At 45.1% G+C, this 21,954-nt stretch overlaps 2 protein-coding genes across 9 annotated transcripts in view; one reads left to right on the top strand and one right to left on the bottom strand.

The window, feature by feature from the left end:
• ARL6IP4 (ADP ribosylation factor like GTPase 6 interacting protein 4) overlaps positions 1 to 5,894 on the bottom strand; it is a 51,004-nt gene extending 45,110 nt beyond the window's left edge. For 4 of the 7 annotated variants that reach the window (XR_008847162.1, XR_008847160.1, XM_056535714.1 and 1 more), the window contains exon 1: positions 5,487 to 5,635. The gene's annotated coding sequence lies outside the window, so the exon portion shown is untranslated. The other 3 variants (XM_056535683.1, XM_056535692.1, XM_056535702.1) reach the window with 3 other exon arrangements.
• Positions 5,895 to 13,299: 7,405 nt separating this feature from the next.
• On the top strand, positions 13,300 to 17,944 carry LOC130309793 (uncharacterized). Of its 2 annotated transcripts, XM_056552347.1 has the most exons (7): positions 13,300 to 13,466; positions 15,022 to 15,089; positions 16,392 to 16,534; positions 16,924 to 17,089; positions 17,323 to 17,378; positions 17,519 to 17,605; positions 17,732 to 17,944. In XM_056552347.1, the coding sequence occupies exons 1-7, from the start codon at positions 13,342 to 13,344 to the stop codon at positions 17,921 to 17,923; spliced, it is 837 nt and encodes a 278-aa protein (XP_056408322.1). In that variant the 5' UTR covers positions 13,300 to 13,341; the 3' UTR covers positions 17,924 to 17,944. The 2 variants fall into 2 exon arrangements, with proteins under 2 accessions (XP_056408322.1, XP_056408324.1); XM_056552349.1 differs by lacking the exon at positions 15,022 to 15,089 and having other exon boundaries at positions 16,931 to 17,089.
• The last annotated feature ends 4,010 nt before the right edge of the window (positions 17,945 to 21,954 follow it).

Here is a 21,954-nt window from a genome sequence, read left to right as displayed (position 1 = left end):
CCATTGACGGCTATGCAGTATTGACGGAATTCCACGCAAAGAATGAACATGTTCTTTCTTTGGGCAGAACAATTTCAGCTGCAGAATTGTCTGTCGCTGAAATTCCGCAGTGTGGACGGGTCTCGCAGAAGACCCATTCATACTGATGATAATGTTCAGAATGCGGAATTCTGTGAACTAGGGATTGACTGATTATCGGTTTGGCCGATATTTTCGGCCGATATTCAAGATTTTGGACGTTATCGGCAATTACCTTGCCAATAATCTGATAATGCCCCACCACCACCGAACCCCCCGGCCAGAGACCGCGGCAGCCCCATTGCCTCCCCCATCCCCGGTTTTATAATTACCTGTTCCCCGGGGTCCGCACTACCGATATTCCGGTATAAGTTATCGGCTATCGGCCCTAACCTCCACAGAGTATCGGTGTCGGCCCTAAAAAAATCGATATCGGACGATCCCTAGTGTGAACATACCCTTAGGGTCAGGGACGTGCACAGACATTTTGGAGGGCAGGGGCTCAAGTAAAAAAAAAAAAAAAAAGGGCACTTTACTGTGTGTATTATCCCTATCCTGTGACATAACTGTGTGCATTATCTCTGTACTGTGACATCACTGTGCATTATTCCTGTGACTATGACATCACTGTGTGTAGTATTCCTGAATAACAGACAGTGATGTCACAGTACAGGAATAATACACACAGTGATGTCACAGTACAGAGGTAATACACACAGTGAAGTGCCCTTTTTACATGCCTGTCAATAGGGCATCAAAGGGGTGGTGTAGAAAAAGGGCAAGGGCTCAAGCCCCCTTTTATATCGATGTGTGCACGTCCCCGATTCGGGTGGTTCTAATGCAGTTATCTTGTGTTGTAGTCCAGTGCTGCATCAGTACTTTATTCCCCAGCAATGCTTACCACAGTCCGCCGAACATACATGGCAAGTATAGATAGGATACAGGTGATGTAAGGATACAACACACAGATACTACAATGTCTAGGATAGCCTGCAGCTGTTCAGGCATGAAGATGTAGGCCAGTGGTCTCCAACTTTGGACTCCCAGCTTCTGCAAAACTACAACTCCCAGCATGCACGGACAGCCGTTGGCTGTCCGGGCATGCTGGGAGATGTAGTTTTGCAACAACTGGATGTCTACAGTGTGGAGACCATCCTTAACCTCTTAAGGACCCAGGGCGTATCCATACGCCCTGGCGTTTTCCGGTCCCTGCCGCGCGCCGGGCAGAGATCGGAACCGGATGCCTGCTGAAATCCTTCAGCAGGCATCCAGGGTAAACGCCGAGGGGGGCCATGTAGGTCCCCCATGTCGGCGATCGCAGCAAATCGCAAGGGAAATCGCCCTTGCGATCAGCGGCGATACCGGGCTGATCGGGTCTGTAATACCGACCCGACCACCCGGTAATTTTGCATGATCCCTACTGTCACAGACAGCCAGGACCATGCTAACGTATAGGAGCGAGGTGGCAAGCCTGCCACCTCCTCCTATCCCCTGCGATTCTTCGGTTAGTTAACCGACCAATCGCAGGGGGGGAGGTTACTTCCTCCCGCCCAGCCCGGCCCCTTGAAGTCCGGAGAGGACGGGAGGAAGACCGGAGGACGCGGCGGGGGACGGGGGAGTGCTGGGGACCGGCCCCGGTACTTACCTCGTCCCTGAAGACCCGGATCCAGACGATGAAGACGGCAGCGGCGACAGGCGAGTTCCTCTTCAGCCGCGGTCGGGCCCTTTGCAGCAATGCACGTCGCCGTAAAGCAACATGCATTGCTGTAATGGGACCCTGTATACTACAACTCCCAGCATGCCCAGACAGCCCTTGGCGTCTGGGCATGCTGGGAGTTGCAGTTTTGCAACATCTGGAGGTCCACAGTTTGGAGACCACTGTGCCCTTTCAGATGTTGCAAAACTACACATCCTCAGCATGCCCTTACTGTCCAGGCATGCTGGGAGTTGTAGTTCTGTAACATCTGGCCCTTCAGATGTTGCAGAACTACAACTCCCAGCATGCCTGGACAGTTTTGGCATACTGGGAGTTGTAGTTTTGCAACATCAGGAAGGGCACAGATTGGGAACCATTGTATTAGAGGTCTGCAAACTGTAGTCCTCCAGATGTTGCAAAACTACAACTCCAAGCATGCTGGGAGTTGTAGTTCGGCAACATCTGGCTCTAAATATGTTGCCGAACTACTACTTCCTGCATGCCTGAGAATGTTTGGGAGTAGTGGTTTTGCAACAACTGGAGGCACACTGGTTGGGAAACATTGTCTGTTTCCTAACTCAGTGTTTCCCAACCCGTGTGCCTCCAGCTGTTGCAAAACTATAACTACCAGCATGCACTGATAGACTGTGCATGCTGGGAGTTGTAGTTTTGCAACAGCTGGAGGTCCCCCCCCTGTGAATGTACAGGGTACATTCACATGGGCAGGGTGCTTACAGTGAGTATCAGGGAGCAAGTTTGCGATGCAGCAAATTTTGCGCGGCAGCTCAAACTCGCAGCGGTAAACTCGCTGTAACCCCCCCGCCCATGTGACTGTACCCTAAAAACACTACACTACACTAGCACAAAATAAAATAAAAAGTAAAAAACACTACATATACACATATCCCTACACAGCCCCAATAAAAATTAAAAACGTCTGGTACGCCACTGTTTCCAAAACGGAGCCTCCAGCTGTTGCAAAACAACAACTCCCAGTATTGCTGGACAGCCGTTGACTGTCCAAGTATGCTGGGAGTTTTGCAACAGCTGGAGGCACCCTGTTTGGGAATCACTGGCGTAGAATACCCCTATGTCCACCCCTATGCAAATCCCTAATTCAGGCCTCAAAGGCGCATGACGCTCTCAATTTGGAGCCCTGTCGTATTTCAAGGCAACAGTTTAGGGTCACATATGGGGTATCGCCGTACTCGGGAGAAATTGCCTAACAAATTTTGGGGGGCTTTTTCTCCTTTCATCCCTTATGAAAAGGTGAAGTTGGGGTCTACACCAACATGTTAGTGTATAAAAATAAATTGTTTACACTAACATGCTGGTGTTGCCCTATACTTTTCATTTTGACAAGAGGTAAAAGGGAAAAAAGACCCTCAAAATTTGTAATTCAATTTCTCCTGACTACGGAGATACCCCATATGTGGGTGCAAAGTGCTCTGGGGGCGCACAATAAGGCCCAGAAGGGAGAGTGCCCCATGTACATTTGAGGTGATTTGCACAGGGGTGGCTGATTGTTACAGCGGTTTTGACAAACGCAAAGACAAAACCCCACATGTGACCCCATTTTGGAAACTACACCCCTCACGGAATGTAATGAGGGGTGCAGTGAGAATTTACACCCCACTGGTGTCTGACAGATCTTTGGAACAGTGGGCGTGCAAATTAAAAATTTCGTACAGCCCACTGTTCCAAAGATCTGACAGACACCAGTGGGGGTAAATGCTCACTGTACCCCTTGTTATGTTCCTCAAGGGATCTAGTTTCCAAAATGGTATGCCATGTGGGTTTTTTTTTCTGTTCTGGCCCCATAGGGGCTTCCTAAATGCGACATGCCACCCGAGCAAAATTTGCTCTCAAAAAGCCAAATATGACTCCTTCTCTTCTGAGCATTGTAGTTCGCCCGTAGTGCACTTCTGGTCAACTTATGGGGGTACCGCCATACTCAGAAGAGATGGGGTTACAAATTTTGGGGGGTATTTTCTGCTATTAACCCTTGCAAAAATGTGAAATTTGGGGGGGAAACACATTTTAGTGAAATTTTATTTTATTTTTTTACATATGCAAAAGTCGTGAAACACATGTGGGGTATTAAGGCTCACTTAATTCCTTGTTACGTTCCTCAAGGAGTCTTGTTTCTAAAATGGTATGGCATGTGTTTTTTTTTTGCTGTTCTGGCACCATAGGGGCTTCCTAAATGCCACATGCCCCCCAAAACCCATTTCAGAAAAACGTACTCTCCAAAAGCCCCTTGTCGCTCCTTCCCTTCTGAGCCCTCTACTGCACCCGCCGAACACTTTACATTGACATATGAGGTATGTTCTTACTCAAGAGAAATTGGGCTACAAATTTAACTATAACTTTTCTCCTTTTACCCCTTGTAAAAATTCAAAAATTGGGTCTACAAGAACATGTGAGTGTAAAAAATTAAGATTGTGAATTTTCTCCTTCACTTTGCTGCTATTCCTGTGAAACACCTAAAGGGTTAAAACGCTGACTGAATGTCATTTTGAATACTTTGGGGGGGGGGGGGGGGTGCAGTTTTTATAATGGGGTCATTTGTGGGGTATTTCTAAGATGAAGACCCTTCAAATCCACTTCAAACCTGAACTGGTCCCTGAAAAATAGTGAGTTTGGAAATGTTGTGAAAAATTGGAAAATTGCTGCTGAACTTTGAAGCCCTCTGATGTCTTCCAAAAGTAAAAACACGTAAATTTTATGATGCAAACATAAAGTAGACATATTGTATATGTGAATCAAAAAATAATAATATTTGGAATATCCATTTTCCTTACAAGCAGAGAGCTTCAAAGTTAGAAAAATGCAAAATTTTCAAATTTTTCATAACATTTTGGGATTTTTCACCAAGAAAGGATGCAAGTTACCAAAAAATGTTACCGCTAAGTTAAAGTAGAATATGTCACGAAAAAACAATCTCGGAATCAGAATGATAACTAAAAGCATTCCAGAGTTATTAATGTTTAAAGTGACAGTGGTCAGATGTGCAAAAAATGGCCGGGTCCTAAGGTGTAAAATGGCCTGGTCCTTAAGAGGTTAACATCTATGGAAAATCTGAGCGTGCTTATCTGTTTCTATTTCCCGGATAGCCTATAATGCAGTGTACTTACACCTATATCTTTCATCAGAACAGACGGCTGGTCAAGATGAGCAAACTTACAGTAAATTCGATTCGTCACGAACTTCTCGGCTCGGCAGTTGATGACTTTTCCAGCATAAATTATTTCAGCTTTCAGGTGCTCCCGTGGGCTGGAAAAGGTGGATACAGTCCTAGGAGAATCTTTCCTAGGACTGTATCCACCTTTTCCAGCCCACCAGAGCACCTGAAAGCTGAACTCATTTATGCAGGGAAAGTCATCAACTGCCGAGCCGAGAAGTTCGTGACTAATCGAATTTACTGTAAGTTCGCTCATCTCTAACGGCTGGTTCTGGAGACCCCCACACCATAGGATCAGAGAACTCCTTTTAGCAAGTCAAGCAATGGCTCTGAGCACATACCTGATGTGAATGGTGGTGCCCTGTACTGCGCTACACTATACAGTGGTGCTACATCATTTCCCCCATGCCCTGCTCCTTACTAGTGGTATATCTAGCTGACAATGAGATTTTTATTTACTTTAACTCTTTCCAATCACCTGATAGACATGAATACAGGACACAATGACATAAACCAGTAGTATAGGCCAAAAGAACTAGAAACTTTCCAAAAATAACGATGAATATTATTGTTATAATAATACATTACATGTCACAAAGTGCAGTCACCAACTACCACCGTGTTACCCGGCAAGGACGAGTTTCAGGACGGAGCTTCCCCTCACAACATACAGGCCCAGCGGCACGCATGCGTAGTGAGACATTCACATATATTTTAAAGCGCACGGATTTATTACAATACGAAGGGGGATGCAAAAAACTTTGACTCCTCACCCGGAAGGCAGCGGATTAACTGCACACGGCGCAGGCTCCGCACGCGTTATTTCACCTCTATATTTACCTGACACTCTTTGTGCAACACTCCTAAATGTCCCCGGTGATGTAAAGTTTAACTCGATCCGTAGAAAATTTAGAGCACATGCGCAGCACTACGCAGATATCGTAGTGCTTACGTAGGTGATGTAAAGTTTTTTCCAATCTGTGGAAAACGCCATGCGCATGCGCGAGTTCACGCTATTAGCGTACGCTACGCTAATTGCGTAATGTCTGCGTAATGTAACGCATGCGCAGTAGTTCTAGCGTAGACTCGCGCATGCGTATGGCGTTTTTCTCAGATTAGAAAATACCTGTGATGTAAAGTATTTTGCAATCTGTGAAAAGTGCCATACGCATGCGCGAGTCTGCGCTATTAGCGTAGACCTAGCGTAGTTTACGTTAGTAGCGTAAACCTGCGCATGCGCGGTAGTAAATTTAGCTTATTGGAAAAGATCATAGGCTTACTTTAATAGCTTATCTCTTAGCGTAGCCGTGGAAATTAGCGTAGCGTAGTTAGTGGGTAGCGTAGTGTAGCCTTAGGCTTACCATAGATTTATATTAGTGTAGTGTACCTAGCGTAGGTTTTAATTTAGCGTAGTTTAGGATTAATAGGGAAAGGAGGTAGGGTATAGGTTTTGAAGAGACTACAACTCCCAGCATGCCAAGGCATGCTGGGAGTTGTAGTTTAGCTTATATTACATTGAAGGGACCACAACTCTCAGCATGCCCAGACAGCTAAAGGCTTTCCAGGCATGCTGGGAGTTGTAGTTTTACACAGGTATAGAGTAGTTAGCGTAGTGTTAGCGCAATTTTAGCGTAGTTAGTGTAGCGTTAGCGCAATTTTAGCGTAGTTAGTGTAGCGTTAGCGCAATTTTAACGCATTTAGTGTAGCTTAGTGTTAGCGCAGTTTTAGTGTAGTGTAGTGTTAGCGCAGTTTTAGCGTATTTAGTGTAGTGTAGTGTTAGCGCAGTTTTGGTGTATTTAGTGTAGCCTAGTATTAGCGCAGTTTTAGCGTATTTAGTGCAGTGTAGTGTTAGCACAGTTTTAGCGTATTTAGTGTAGCCTAGTATTAGCGCAGTTTTAGCGTATTTAGTGTTAGCGCAGTTTTAGCGTATTTAGTATAGCTTAGTGTTAGCGCAGTTGTAGCGTATTTAGCGTAGTGTAGTGTTAGCGCAGTTTTAGCGTATTTAGTGTAGTGTTGTGTTAGCGCAGTTTTAGCATATTTAGTGTAGCTTAGTGTTAGCGCAGTTTTAACGTATTTAGTGTAGTGTAGTGTTAGCGCAGTTTTAGCGTATTTAGTGTAGCTTAATATTAGCGCAGTTTTAGCGCATTTAGTGTAGTGTAGTGTTAGCGCAGTTTTAGCGTATCTAGTGTAGTGTTGTGTTAGCTTAATTTTAGCGTATTTAGTGTAGCTTAGTTTTAGCGTATTTAGTGTAGTGTAGTGTTAGCGCAGTATTAGCGTATTTAATGTAGTGTAGTGTTAGCTCAGTTTTAGTGTATTTAGTGTAGTGTAGTGTTAGCGCAGTTTTAGTGTATTTAGTGTAGTGTAGTGTTAGTGCAGTTTTAGCATATTTAGTTATAGCTTACAGTTAGCACAGTTTTAGTGTATTTAGTGTAGCTTAGTGTTAGCACAAGTTTAGCGCATTTAGCGTAGCTTAGTATTAGCGCAGTTTTAGCGTATTTAGTGTGCTGTTAGTGCAGTTTTAGCGTATTTAGTGTACCTTAGTGTTAGCGCAGGTTTAGCGTATTTAGCGTAGCTTAGTGTTAGCACAGGTTTAGCGTATTTAGCGTAGCGTAGTGTTAGTGCAGTTTTAGCATAGCTTAGTGTTAGCGTAGTTTTAGCATATTTAGCGTAGCTTAGTGTTAGCAAAGTTTTTTAGTGTATTTAGCGTAGCGTACTGTTAGCGCAGTCTTAGAGTAGTAGGTGCAGTGTAGTATTAGCGTAGTGTTAGTGCAGTTTTAGCATAGTTAGCGTAGTTGTACGCAGGTGTAGTCAGCTAACTTAGTTTTACAGGCAGATAAAGCGTAGTTTAGAGAGTGTAGCTTAGCTTAGTTCTAAAGTGAAGGGGCTACGACTCCCAGCATGCCGAGAGAGCCAAAGGCCGTCCGGGCAGGATGGAATTGTAGTTTTGCAAAAGTAGCAGAGGCACTTGCGCTCTGCTACATTAAAGTAACAGAGGCCATTGGGCTCTGCTACGTTAGCTTAGTGTTAGCTTAGTGTTAATGTCGCAGAGGCAGTTGCGCTCTACTACGTTAATATAGTATTCAGCCCCCTATATAGATGGCTGGATACTGTGATCAGAAGGCCACTTACCCACCTCCGTTCCTGCTCCGTCACTGGACTTGTAGCATCGCAGGAAGATGACGGAGCTGGAACAGGGGGGTGGTAAGTTAGGCTCTTTTTTTGTGTTTTTCTTCTTGTTTCAGATACGTGAATGCGGAGGACTACGTCGGATTCGGTGGACTACGACCATGACCTGCATTTTTTCTTTTGTTTTAATAAAATGGTTAACAAGGGCTGTGGGGGAGTGTTTTTCCTAATAAAAATGTTTTAACTTGTGTGTGCTTTTTTTTTAAATTATTACTTTACAGGCTTAGTAGTGGAAGCCGTCTTGTAGACGGAGTCCATTACTAAGTCTGGGCTTAGCGTTAGCCCCAAAAACAGCTAGCGCTAACCCCCAATTATTACCCCGGTACCCACCGCCACAGGGGTACCGGGAAGAGCCGATACCAACAGGCCCAGAGCGCCAAATATGGTGCTCTTGGGCCTAGGCGGTAACAGGCTGGCGCTATTTAGGCTGGGGAGGGCCCGTAACAATGGTCCTCGCCCACCCTGGTAATGTCAGGCTGTTGCTGTTTGGTTGGTATTTGGCTGAAAATGTAAAGACGGGGAACCACACATGATTTTTTATTTTTTTTAACATAACAAAAAAATGTGTGGTTCCCCGTCTTTTCATTTACAGCCAGATACCAAACAAACAGCAACAGTCTGACGTTACCAGGGTGAGCGAGGACCATTGTTACGGGCCCTCCCCAGCCTAAATAACGCCAACTTGTTACCGCCTAGGCGCAGGAGCGCCATATTTGGCGGTCTAGGCCTGTTGGTATCAGCTCTTCCCGCTACCCCTGTGGCGGTGGGTATCGGGGTAATAATTGGGGGTTAGCGCTAAGCCCAGACTCAGTAATGGACTCCGTCTACAAGACGGCTTCCACTACTAAGCCTGTAAAGTAAAAATAAAGAAAAAAAGGACACACAAGTTAAAATTTTTTATTAGGAAAAACACTCCCCCACAGCCCTCGTTAACCATTCTATTAAAACAAATAAAAAAATGCAGGTCATGGTCGTAGTCCACCGAATCCGACGTAGTCCTCCGCATTCACGTATCTGAAACAAGAAGAAAAACACAAAAAAATGGGTTAGTACATTTTTGGGGGATCTTCCCATGGAGAGCCTAACTTACCACCCCCGTTCCAGCTCCGTCATCTTCCTGCGATGCTACACATCCAGTGACGGAGCAGGAACGGAGGTGGGTAAGTGGCCTTCTCATCACTGTATCCAGCCATCTATACAGAGGGCTGAATACTACATTAACGTAGCAGAGCGCAACTGCCTCTGCTACTTTAACATACAAGGACGTACTCGCCTCTGCTATGTTAATGTAGTAGAGCCCAATGGCCTCTGTTACTTTAATGTAGCAGAGCACAAGTGCCTCTGCTACTTTTGCAAAACTACAACTTCCATCCTGCCCGGACGGCCTTTGGCTCTCTCGGCATGCTGGGAGTTGTAGCCCCTTCACTTTAGAACTAAGCTAAGCTACACTCTCTAAACTACGCTTTATCTGCCTGTAAAACTGAGCTAGCTGACTACACCTGCGTACAACTACGCTAACTATGCTAAAACTGCACTAACACTACGCTGCGCCTACTACTTTAAGACTGCGCTAACAGTACGCTACGCTAAATACGCTAAAAAACTGTGCTAACACTAAGCTACGCCAAATACGCTAAAACTACGCTAACACTAAGCTATGCTAAAACTGCACTAACACCACGCTACGCTAAATACGCTAAACCTGTGCTAACACTAAGCTATGCTAAATATGCTAAACCTGCGCTAACACTAAGCTACGCTAAATACGCTAAACCTGCGCTAACACTAAGCTACGCTAAATACGCTAAACCTGCGCTAACACTAAGCTACGCTAAATACGCTAAAACTGCGCTAACACTACACTATGCTAAATACGATAAAACACCGCTAACACTTAGCTACACTAAATACACTAAAACTGCGCTAACACTACACTACACTAAATATACTAAAACTGCGCTAACACTACACTACATTAAATACGCTAAAACTGCACTAACACTAAGCTACACTAAATACGCTAAACCTGTGCTAACACTTAGCTACACTAAATACGCTAAAACTGCACTAACACTAAGCTACACTAAATACGCTAAAACTGCACTAACACTAAGCTACACTAAATACACTAAAACTGCGCTAACACTACACTACGCTAAATACACTAAAACTGCGCTAACACTAAGCTACACTAAATACGCTAAAACTGCACTGACACTTAACTACACTAAATACGCTAAAACTGCGCTAACACTACACTACGCTAAATACGATAAAACTGCACTGACACTAAGCTACACTAAATACGCTAAAACTGCGCTAACACTACACTACGCTAAATACGAAAAACTGCACTAACACTAAGCTACACTAAATAAACTAAAACTACGCTAACACTACACTACATTAAATACGCTAAAATTGCGCTAACACTAAGCTACACTAAATACGCTAAAACTGCGCTAACACTACACTACATTAAATATGCTAAAACTGCGCTAACACTAAGCTACACTGAAGACGCTAAAACTGCGCTAACACTAAGCTACACTAAATACACTAAAACTGCGCTAACACTAAGCTACACTAAATATGTTAAAATTGCGCTAACGCTACACTAACTACGCTAAAATTGCGCTAACACTACGCTAACTACTCTATACCTGTGTAAAACTACAACTCCCAGCATGCCTGTAAAGCATTTAGCTGTCTGGGCATGCTGAGAGTTGTGGTCCCTTCAATGTAATATAAGCTAAACTACAACTCCCAGCATGCCTTGGCATGCTGGGAGTTGTAGTCTCTTCAAAACCTATACCCTACCTCCTTTCCCTATTAATCCTAGGCTACACTACACTACCCACTAACTACGCTACGCTAATTTCCACGGCTACCCTAAGAGATAAGCTATTAACGTAAGCCTCTGATCTTTTCCAATAAGCTAAATTTACTACTGCACATGCGCAGGTTTACCCTCATAGCGTAGACTCGCGCATGCGTATGGCACTTTTCACAGATTGCAAAATACTTTACATCACAGGCATTTTCCAATCTGAGAAAAACGCCATACACATAGGCAGCTGTAAACCAGCGTAGGCTTAACGTAGTTTAACATTAGTGTAGCGTAGTTAGCTTAGATTGTAACGTAGCGTAGCTTAGGTTTTATAGTGAAAGGAGGTATGTTATAGGTTTTAAAGTAAAGACACTACAACTCCCAGCATGCACAGGCATGTTGGAAGTTGTAGTTTTGCATATTTTACAGTGAAGGGACCACAACTCCCAGCATGCCTAGACAGCAAAAGGCTGTACAGGCAGGATGGGAGTTGTAGTTTTACACAGGTATAGAGTAGTTAGCGTAGTGTAGTGTTAGCGCAGTTTTAGCATATTTAGCATAGTGTAGTGTTAGCGCAGTTTTAGCGTATTTAGCGTAGTGTGGTATTAGCGCAGTTTCAGTGTATTTTAGTGTTAGCGCAGTTTTGGCATAGTAAGCGCAGTGTAGTGTTAGCGCAGTTTTAGTGTAGTTAGCGTAGTGTAGTGTTAGCGCAGTTTTAGTATAGTTAGCGTAGCGTAGTGTTAGCGCAGTTTTAGCATAGTTAGCATAGCGTAGTGTTAGAGCAGTTTTAGCGTAGTGTAGTGTTAAAACTACACTACGCTAACTACACTAAAACTGCGCTAACGCTACGCTAAATATGCTAAAACTGCGCTAACACTATGCTACGCTTACTACACTAAAACTGCTCTATCACTACACTGCTCTAACTACGCTAAAACTGCACTAACACTACGCTAAAATTTCACTAACACTATGCTACGCTAACACTACGCTACGCTAACTATGCTAAAACTGCGCTGACGCTACGCTAACTATGCTAAAACTGCGCTAACACTACACTACGCTAACTGCACTGTTTTAATGTATTTAGCGTAGTGTAGTGTTAGCGCAGTTTTAGCATAGTAAGCATAGCGTAGAGTCAGCACAATTTTACCATAGTTAGCGTAGAGTAGTATCAGCGCAGTTGTAGTGTTAGCACAGTTTAAGCGTAGTGTTAGTGCAGTTTAGCGTAGTTAACGCAGTGTAGTGTTAGAGCAGTTTTAGCGTAGTTAGCGTTGCGTAGTGTTAGCGCAGTTTTAGCATAGTTTTACACAGGTGTAGTGTAGTTAGCATAGTTAGCGTAGTGTTAGCACAGTTTTACACAGGTGTAGGGTAGTTAGCGTAGTGTTAGTGTAGTATTACACACAGGGCTCAAGTCCTGCAGGAACTCATGGGAACGGAGTTCCTGCACTTTTTCTATAGCAGGAACATAGTTCCCATTAGCAGGAGTCCTGCAGGACCAGCCCTTAAAGGGTTACTCCGCCCCTAGACATGTTATCCCCTATCCAAAGGATAGGGGATAAGATGTCTGATTGCAGGGGTCCCACTGCTGGGGACCCCCGCGATCTCGGCTGCGGCACCCCAAATTTCGCTCCGTGCCAGATGTCTGGTGATGCAGGGAAGAGGCTTGTGACGTCACAGTAATGCCCCCTCAATGCAAGTCTATGGGAGGGGGCGTGATGGCCGTCACGCCCCCTCCCATAGACTTGCATTGAGGGGCCGTGACGTCATGAGCCTCTGGCGCTGCACCAAACGCTCTAAACGAATGCCGTGAGCAGCAGGGAGAACGTGGGGGTCCTCAGTGGCGGGACCCCCGAGATCAGACATCTTATCCCCTATCCTTTGGATAGGGTATAAGATGTCTAGTACCCCTTTAAGTGGAAACTGAGGGTGAGTTCCCACACTTTTTTCCCAGGACTTGACCCCTGGTCATAAGTATGAGTTTTGTAATTCCTACAAAGTATAAAAGCTGGTGACGTCCTGTAAGTTGGTTTTTGTGAGGGGTTGTAGAGAAGCCAGAGCTCTCTTAGAGGGCACATTGTGGGCACAGACATCTCCTGTTGGCAGTGGGCAGTAGTAGAGAACAGATCTCCTCTGCAGCCCTTAGGATCACAAGAATTCTTCTTGTAGGTAGTTTTGATAATAACTTTATATTACGGGTTATTTGTGATATTTCCATATATAATACAGATTTGCTGTATGGATAATTGTAATACTTCTAATACACCAGCAGCCAAGGACGTGACATCATCAGTTATAGAATCTGATGACATCACAGATGGTGGTTGGTTATACCTCTGCAGGAGACAGGCAAACCCTTCACTTTCTGTTAGTTCAGATTGACAGCGCTCAGTTTTCCTGAGAGTGATATATATTTCTTCTTTAAATATGACGAGCCCAACCCTGGCTATCCTGCCATTGTTTTGGGCATTATGGACCTTCGTGGGTGTCCTGACCACCTTCACCATGACCATCATACAAGGTCATTACCGAACAGGGATCATCAGCATCAGGTAGGAGACTCTATAGGAACATTGGTGGGAATCCTACAATACACCATTCCATCCTCTAATATCTTCCCCCGGACATTGGATTGTTAAATGGGCACAAAAAGACCTTTTGTAATATGGTTGTTTAAAATGTTTTGACTATTTTTCCCCCATACCTACTGGGACACTAACCAGTCCTACAGCAACTTCCACCACCACAAGGAGGGACACGCCCCCTCCCACCACACACCAATCACCTTCCACCACCACAAGGAGGGACACGCCTCCACCCACCACACAGCAATAACCTCCCACCACCACAAGGAGGGACACGCCACCACACACCAATCACCTTCCACCACCACAAGGAGGGACACGCCCCCTCCCACCACCACAAGAAGGGGCACGCCCCCTCCCACCACACACCAATCACCTCCCACCACCACAAGAAGGGGCACGCCACCTTCCCCTGAGAGGATTTCTAATACAGTGAGCTAATGAAAGGAGGTATTTTTATAATAAATATAGGTGATAGAGGCATAAACATTAGATGTACATGGTCAGGATTATGTACTGAGTAACATTATTCTTTTTTTGTGGGATATGACAGATGCGCTTTAAGAAAATAAGAGATGTTTCTTGTTAGTGTTACTAGTGACTGGCCCTTGTTACTAGTGACCGACCCTTGTTACTAGTGACCGTCCCTTGTTACTAGTGACCGTCCCTTGTTACTAGTGACCGGCCCTTGTTACTAGTTACCGGCCCTTGGTACTAGTGACCGACCCTTGTTACTAGTGACCGGCCCTTGTTGCTAGTGACCGATCCTTGTTGCTAGTGACCGACCCTTGTTACTAGTGACTGGCCATTGTTACTAGTGACAGGCCCTTGTTACTAGTGACAGGCCCTTGTTACTAGTGACCGGCCCTTGTTACTAGTGATCGACTCTTGTTACTAGTGACCGGCCCTTGTTACTAGTGACCAGCCCTTGTTACTAGTAACCGGCCCTTGTTACTAGTGAAAGGCCCTTGTTACTAGTGACCGACTCTTGTTACTAGTTACCGGCCCTTGTTACTAGTGACCAGCCCTTGTTACTAGTGACTGGCCCTTGTTACTAGTGACCGGCCGTTGTTACTAGTGACCAGCCCTTGTTACTAGTGACTGGCCCTTGTTACTAGTGACTGGCCCTTGTTACTAGTGACCGGCCCTTGTTACTAGTGACCGGCCCTTGTTACTAGTGACCAGCCCTTGTTATTAGTGACCGGCCTTGTTACTAGTGACTGGCCCTTGTTACTAGTGACAGATTCTTGTTACTAGTGACCGGCCCTTGTTACTAGTGACCGGCCCTTGTTACTAGTGACCGGCCCTTGTTACTAGTGACCGACTCTTGTTACTAGTGAACGGCCCTCGGTACTAGTGACCGGCCCTTGTTACTAGTGACCGGACCTTGTTACTAGTGACCGACCTTTGTTACTAGTGACCGGCTCTTGTTACTAGTGACCGACCTTTGTTACTAGTGACCTGCCCTTGTTACTAGTGACCGGACCTGCTAATGTTATATATGGAATCTATTTCTCCTCAGTGACACTGGAGCACAATATCCAGAATCCATTGTGCTGACTATAGTTTCCACCGTGTCTTCTCTGCTAGGTAAGTGCACTACATGTATCTATAGGAATTATTATTAGTGCCATCCTGAGTACAAAGGCGTAGCTAAAGTGTCATGGGTGCAAAAGTTTAGCCTGGGCCCACCTGACCACGCCCATCAACCATCAAGCAGACATGCCATTCAGGAGCATAGAAAAGCTAGGTCAGATATTGTCACCTAACTTTTCCATGCTCCTGAATGGCATATCTGCTTGTAGCTGGATTGCTTTATGCACAGGCAAACTTCAGATGTCATATATTAATCCCTGCAGTGGCAGGCATGTGGTTGCTGTACTAAGCAGATGTGCCATTCAGGAGCATGGGGAAGCTGTGTGTGACAGACCCTGTAATGATTCATGGTCCTGTAATGATTACAGTAGCATAAGTAATTACAGGGTTTGTCATACAGCTTTCTTAGGCACTTGAATGGGCAGAAATGTATCAGTACTAAGCCAATCATGTGCCATTCAGAGAGCTTGTAATGGCTCATGTTCCTGTAATGATTACAGGGTCCGACTATCACACAAAGCTTTCCCAGGCTCCTGAAAGGCACATGATCTACTTAGTACTGACACATTTTAGCCATTCAGGAGCATGGAAAAGCTCTGACCTGGTCTTGGGGTCCTAGCTCTGTGTACACATTGGTGGTTGGGAGGGTGTCGGGGAGGGTGCTGAGAGGGAGAAGTGTACAGGGATGGTGTCATGAAGGGGGCGGGGCCGAGGAGCAGTGAATATTAATGCAGGGGCGGGCCCAACTAGCAGTGAATAATAAAGGGGCGGGGCCAACAGCCGAAGTGAAGACTTGTTATTGTTGCTAAAAGCCCATTGGGAATGTTCCTTATTGCTAGATTCTCAGGAATAGTATGTAGACAGTCTGCTCGTATCTCCTGAACAGCTGCACGTAATGGGATAAGAGAAGCAACGTTAAAAAGAGGGTCACCCGCACTATAAGCTTAGGTATTCAGGTTAGTGCGAGTGAGCCTCCCGTCAGTCCGCCCCTAAACGTAGTACTATACTGATTGATCTGTGTGACCCATCTATGCAGCCACAGGCTGCAGCATATAGTGTAGTGGCAGGGGGGTAACTGTGACCCTTGCCACCTTTATAGCTGCGTCACTGCTTGAGTAACTACTAACATGGCCGCCATGACAGCTTCAGCACATGTTTTCAGACAACTTTTGGCAGATCCACTATGTTACTGAATTATATCTCCTGTTTATTTTCTGATTATTAGTATCTTCAGACATGTATATGCTTTGTGTGGTATATATACCATCTATAGACTGTTCTGTATATGGATTTCAGAGGCCGGGATTTTGTTTATCATCTACAAATCTATGGAGATCCAGGCCCTGAAGAGAAGCCTTTGTGGAGTCACCTGCCAAACGTGGATGTTGACATTCGGGTGGATGACGTGTGTCGGGAACATCATAACCCCATTGATACAGGTTTGTTTATACAGATTCTGTGGTCTTAGGGCTCCTTAGCTGGTCACCTATGAAGCCCTCTTACCCAGGAGAAGAGCGGCACAGCAGGGGCCATGGATTGTCAGATAACCTGCTGATCTGTAGGTCTTGGGACAGAATGGACCTGAGCTCACACCCCCTCACAATGATACATAAGGCCCAGTATAAGAATACAGATAATATAATAACACCATTGGCAGATGTAGGATTATCCTGGATACTTACCATTGGCAGATATTAAGTATCCAGGACAATCATATATCTGCTAATGGTGTATAATGATATGGAGCTCTATGTGTTGTCTGATGATAGGTCATCTAGGACAGGATATGTATATTGGGAAATGTCATATTTTCTTTGTTTTCCTCTAGGATTCAGCAATGCTTAATGATAGCTGCCTGGCGGTTTTAACAAGTATGGTCATCTACGGTGGCATATCGGTGGCATCTCAGCTGTACCCAGGCTCCAGGGACCGGAGATGTAGGCGCCTTACCACCACGGTGCTGTCGGTGACCATCTTGCTGGCTAACATTAGCCGTATCCTTTACAATTCACTATGTTATGTCATGGGATTAAAGGGAACTCCAGTAAATCCTTTCAGACACCATAATGACTTTTTAGGTTCTGTCCTTTGCCATTGATGGTGGTGGAGCTGGATTATCTTGTCACTTCTGTCGTCCACCGTGAAATTGTGATCAGTGTTTTTCTACTAAAATATGACCCCATTCTGCAGGGTTGAGGTTATTTTCCTATATACGTCCTCCTTTCAGGGTTATCCTGTAAAATGACAGCAGTATATACCTGCACAAGCGAGTACTGCACACAGGTATGTATATTCTACCACATAGGGCGAACTTCTTCACATGGTTATGGGATCCCAATCCCAGTAATTCCCACGAGTGCTTGGTGAATAAAGGGGAAGACCAAAATGGACAAAGTCAAATGTATATTTCTGTTTTATTTCAGTCTTCCAGAATTACGCTGACCATCTTGGAGTGGGTCGTATTGGTCTGCTCCTGTGTAAGCCAAATGATGCTGTATTGGGACTTCCAGGTCAGTATATGAAATCCAGATTTACAAGGTCTTGTTCACATGTTGCAGCTTTGTTGTGTCTGGGGCCTTTATATGTCAGTGAATATGAATAGTTACAACATGTCCGGCTCTTCTTTCATTTCTTAGGTTCTTACTATGACATCCAAGAACAACATGATAAAAGCTGAGAGCGTCCTGACAGTTGATCCATTGACAGTGCCTCTACTAGATGGAGCACTTGAGGATCAACAAGATGACGTGACGCCAGATGAAGCATCATCATGTGACCATGTTATAGTAGACCTATTTTCAGCAGAGGATACAGTAACATCAGACTAGGAGCCATAGGTCCCATCTCCGCCCCCCCCCCCCCCCAAAAAAAAAAATGGATAGATCTATCTATCTATCTATCTATCTATCTATCTCATATCTATCTATTGTGAGAAGGTGAAAGGCATGGTGGTTGATGGCCGGTATGTGTCACAAAGGCTCCCGGCCTTGGTGAAGTAAGAGTCGGTATTTATTCAGTGTCTGTGCTGCGATGCAGACTGACACTGTGGCTGTAGTATGGCTGGAAGGCCTATCTGGGACCGCTCTTACTGGGAATGGCCAAGTGTAGGGTGGGGGCCATTCCCCACAATCCAGGCCGCCTTTTGGTGGCCTTAAAGGCAACCTGCTTCACCAGCTAAGGGGGATTTGCTAGTTGCAGCTCACACTTCCAGAGAGAGCTGAGAGTGGAGTCCTTCCCTGAGAGGTTGGAAGATGGTCAGCAGCCTGCCTGGAGCCCTGGAAAAGACTTGCTTGATGCCGTATGGCAGTGACTCAGGTGTGAACAAACACCTAAAGAATACAGGTGGACTTTTGTGACGTTTTCCTTTGTTCTGCATTTAAAGACTCTTTGCCAAGTGTGAATAAAACACTGAACTTTGATTTGAAAAGTACTGTTTCCTTGCCTCTATACTGCAACCGCACCTATCTGCAAGAGCGAGTCATCACATTTAGTGAATGACGCGGGCAACGCAGTAAGGACAGCGATTGAGTTGCAGCATGCTGTTTGCTAAGAACTGAGCCTGGGATAACTTCTTGGAGTGGTTGCTAGGGGCAATGATCCTGCCGACAAGTGACTGACAGTACAGCGGGAGTGTTTTCTCCAAAGAGTCAAGGCAAAGCAGCGTCGCCAAAATGAAGGTGGTTAGAGGCTTGTGTTAGAGTTAGCCGACCAACATGTTCTAGGGGGGCACCTGGGCCAGCAGAAGATGCAGGACCAAATTTTGCAGCGTTTTTACTGGCCCAACGTGTATAAGGAGGTTGAAAGGTATTGTGAATCCTATCCAACATGCCAAATAACTTGCGCCCAGCCACATTTTCGTAGTCCCCTGTTCCCCCTCCTGATTATTGAGGTCCCGTTTGAGCGGATCGCTATGGATCTTGTAGGCCCATTGCCGAAATCCACTAGGGGGCACCAACACATCCTGGTAGTCCTGGACTATGCTACTCGGTATCACGAGGCGCTACCTCTGCAACATACTTTGGCCAAACTCATAGCTGAGGAGCTAATGGAGATGTTTTCCCAAGTGGACTTACTTAACCCCTTAAGGACTCAGGGTTTTTCAGTTTTTGCACTTTCGTTTTTTCCTCCTTACCTTTTAAAAATCATAACCCTTTCAATTTTCCACCCAAAAATCCATATTATGGCTTATTTTTTGCGTCGCCAATTCTACTTTGCAGTGACATTAGTCATTTTACCCAAAAATGCATGGTGAAACGGAAAAAAAAATCATTGTGCGACAAAATCGAAGAAAAAACGCCATTTTGTAACTTTTGGGGGCTTCCGTTTCTACGCAGTGCATATTTCGGTAAAAATGATACCTTATCATTATTCTGTAGGTCCATACGGTTAAAATGATACCCTACTTATATAGGTTGGATATTGTCGTACTTCTGGAAAAAATCATAACTACATTCAGGAAAATGTATACGTTTAAAAATGTCATCTTCTGACCCCTATAACTTTTTTATTTTTCCATGTACAGGGCGGTATGAGGACTCATTTTTTGCGCCGTGATCTGAAGTTTTTATCTGGATATAATTTTAGTTTTGATCAGACTTTTTGATCACTTTTTATTCATTTTTTAATGGTATAAAAAGTGACCAAAAATGCGCTTTTTTTGACTTTGGAATTTTTTTAAATTAATGATATATTTTTATAGTTCGGACATTTATGCACGCGGCGATACTATATATGTTTATTTTTATTTTTTCTTACACTGTTTTATTTTTTTTTATGGGAAAAGGGGGGGGATTCAAACTTTTATTAGGGTAGGGGTTATTAAATGACCTTTATTAACACTTTTTTTTGCAGTGTTATAGGTCCGATAGGGACCTATAACACTGCACACACTGATCTTTTACACAGAACACAGGCGTGTATTAACACACCTGTGATCAGTGTTATCGGCGCTTGACTGCTCCTACCTGGATCTCAGGCACGGAGTAGTCATTCGCCGATCGGACACCGAGGAGGCAGGTAAGGGCCCTCCCGGTGTCCTGCAAGCTGTTCGGGACGCCGCAATTTCACCGCGGCGGTCCCGAACAGCCCGACTGAGCAGCCGGGTCACTTTCACTTTCACTTTAGAAGCGGCGGTCAGCTTTGACCGTCGCTTCTAAAGGGTTAATACCGCACATCGCTGCGATCGGCAACGTGTGGTATTAGCCGCGGGTCCCGGCCATTGATGAGCGCCGGGACCGACGCGATATGATGCGGGATCGCGGCGCGATCCCGCTTCATATCACGGGAGCCGGCGCAGGACGTAAATATACGTCCTGCGTCGTTAAGGGGTTAAAGAGGTGTTGACTGAGCAGGTCACCCCGTCTATGTCAAAGGTAATGAAAGAGCTCAGTAAGTTACTGCAGGTAAAACAACTACGGACCTCCGTGTACCACCTGCAGATGGACGGCCTGGTAGAAAGGTTTAACCAAACATTAAAAAATATGTTAAAGAGAGTGGTAGCTAGAGATGGGAAAAATTGGGTTCTTTTGCTGCCCTATCTCATGTTCGCAGTGCCAGAAGTGCAACAGGCTTCTACTGGGTTCTCGCCCTTTGAACTGCTATACGGCAGACATCCACGTGGTCTGTTAGACATAGCTAAAGAGGCATGGGAACAACAGCCCACGCCACACAAAAGTGTAGTTGAATATGTCACTCAGGAACTGATGGAAACAGTGTTGCCCTTGGTTAGGGAACATATGGGGGCAGCTAAGCAAGCTCAGAGCAGAGTTTATAATTGTCAGGCTCGTATTCTGAATTTTAACCCGGGAGATCGGGTTTTGTTCTGGTACCAACGGTAGACAGTAAGTTTCTGGCTAGGTAGCAGGGTCCCTACGAAGTGCTCAAAAAGGTAGGGGAGGTGACATACAGGGTACACCAGCCCGGGGCGAAGGAAGCCAGAGCAAGTTGTGGTAGCTTGAGGGATGTAGGATATGGGAAGCGTAGCTGTGCGGGTATTAAAGGGTGCTTGTTAATCCTTGCAATTCGTGATGCCAGGGTGAGGGCTCCTCAATAAAGCTTTTCCTACCGCCGCCCTTCCCAGGAACGATAGGGAGGTAGATGATAATAGGTTTGAGGTAGTGAGTAATAATGGATTGTCCCCAACCGGAAAGCTTCTGTAAACAGCGTTAACTTTACTGAAGATTTTCTGTACCCTTCATTAACATAAAAGTCTCTTATCAATACAACGGCATCCTTTTGGAGATTGACAATAGTTGGGACTTTAGCTTTAAAAGTCTTTAGTCTATTGCGCTGTTCCACTGGATTTAGGGGAATTAGTTGCGGTCCAGTAGTCACGCTAGCATTAGCAGGGATTAGAGTAAAACTTACGATTTTTGGTTCTGCTGAGGCCGTAGGTTTTGAGGCCTAGCGTGTCTTTGAAAGTTGCGTAGCACACCGTCCTGTTAGTCCTGCATTCACGAGAGCAGCAACCCAAGAGAGCGATAATTGGACGCAGCTCCGTTATATGGGCAGGGGCTGGACTAACGCTAATTGGTCCAAACGGATGTCAATCACCTTTACAGAGATTTGTGGGTAACACGTGACCCAAGGACCTCCTAAGGTCCTGCAACCTACCATAGAGGTTACTAGCATGGTCACATGATCGAAGGTCGTGCAACCCTGAACAAGGTAAGTACTATACATTTCTATACAATATAGATATACATATTAATATATACATTTATGAACATTAAAGTTAGACTCAAGGAGAGGCGACTAGGGGCTGTCCCACCTGAGGAACCCTTTCTGAACGTAGTTACTCTGACCTTGGGGACCTCTACACTAGGTACTGGATGCAATATGGTACCGGGACACCACAAAG

This window comes from Hyla sarda, chromosome 1 (assembly GCF_029499605.1).
Source record: "Hyla sarda isolate aHylSar1 chromosome 1, aHylSar1.hap1, whole genome shotgun sequence".
Classification (NCBI taxonomy): domain Eukaryota; kingdom Metazoa; phylum Chordata; class Amphibia; order Anura; family Hylidae; genus Hyla; species Hyla sarda.
This window is presented reverse-complemented; position numbering and strand designations above follow the sequence as displayed.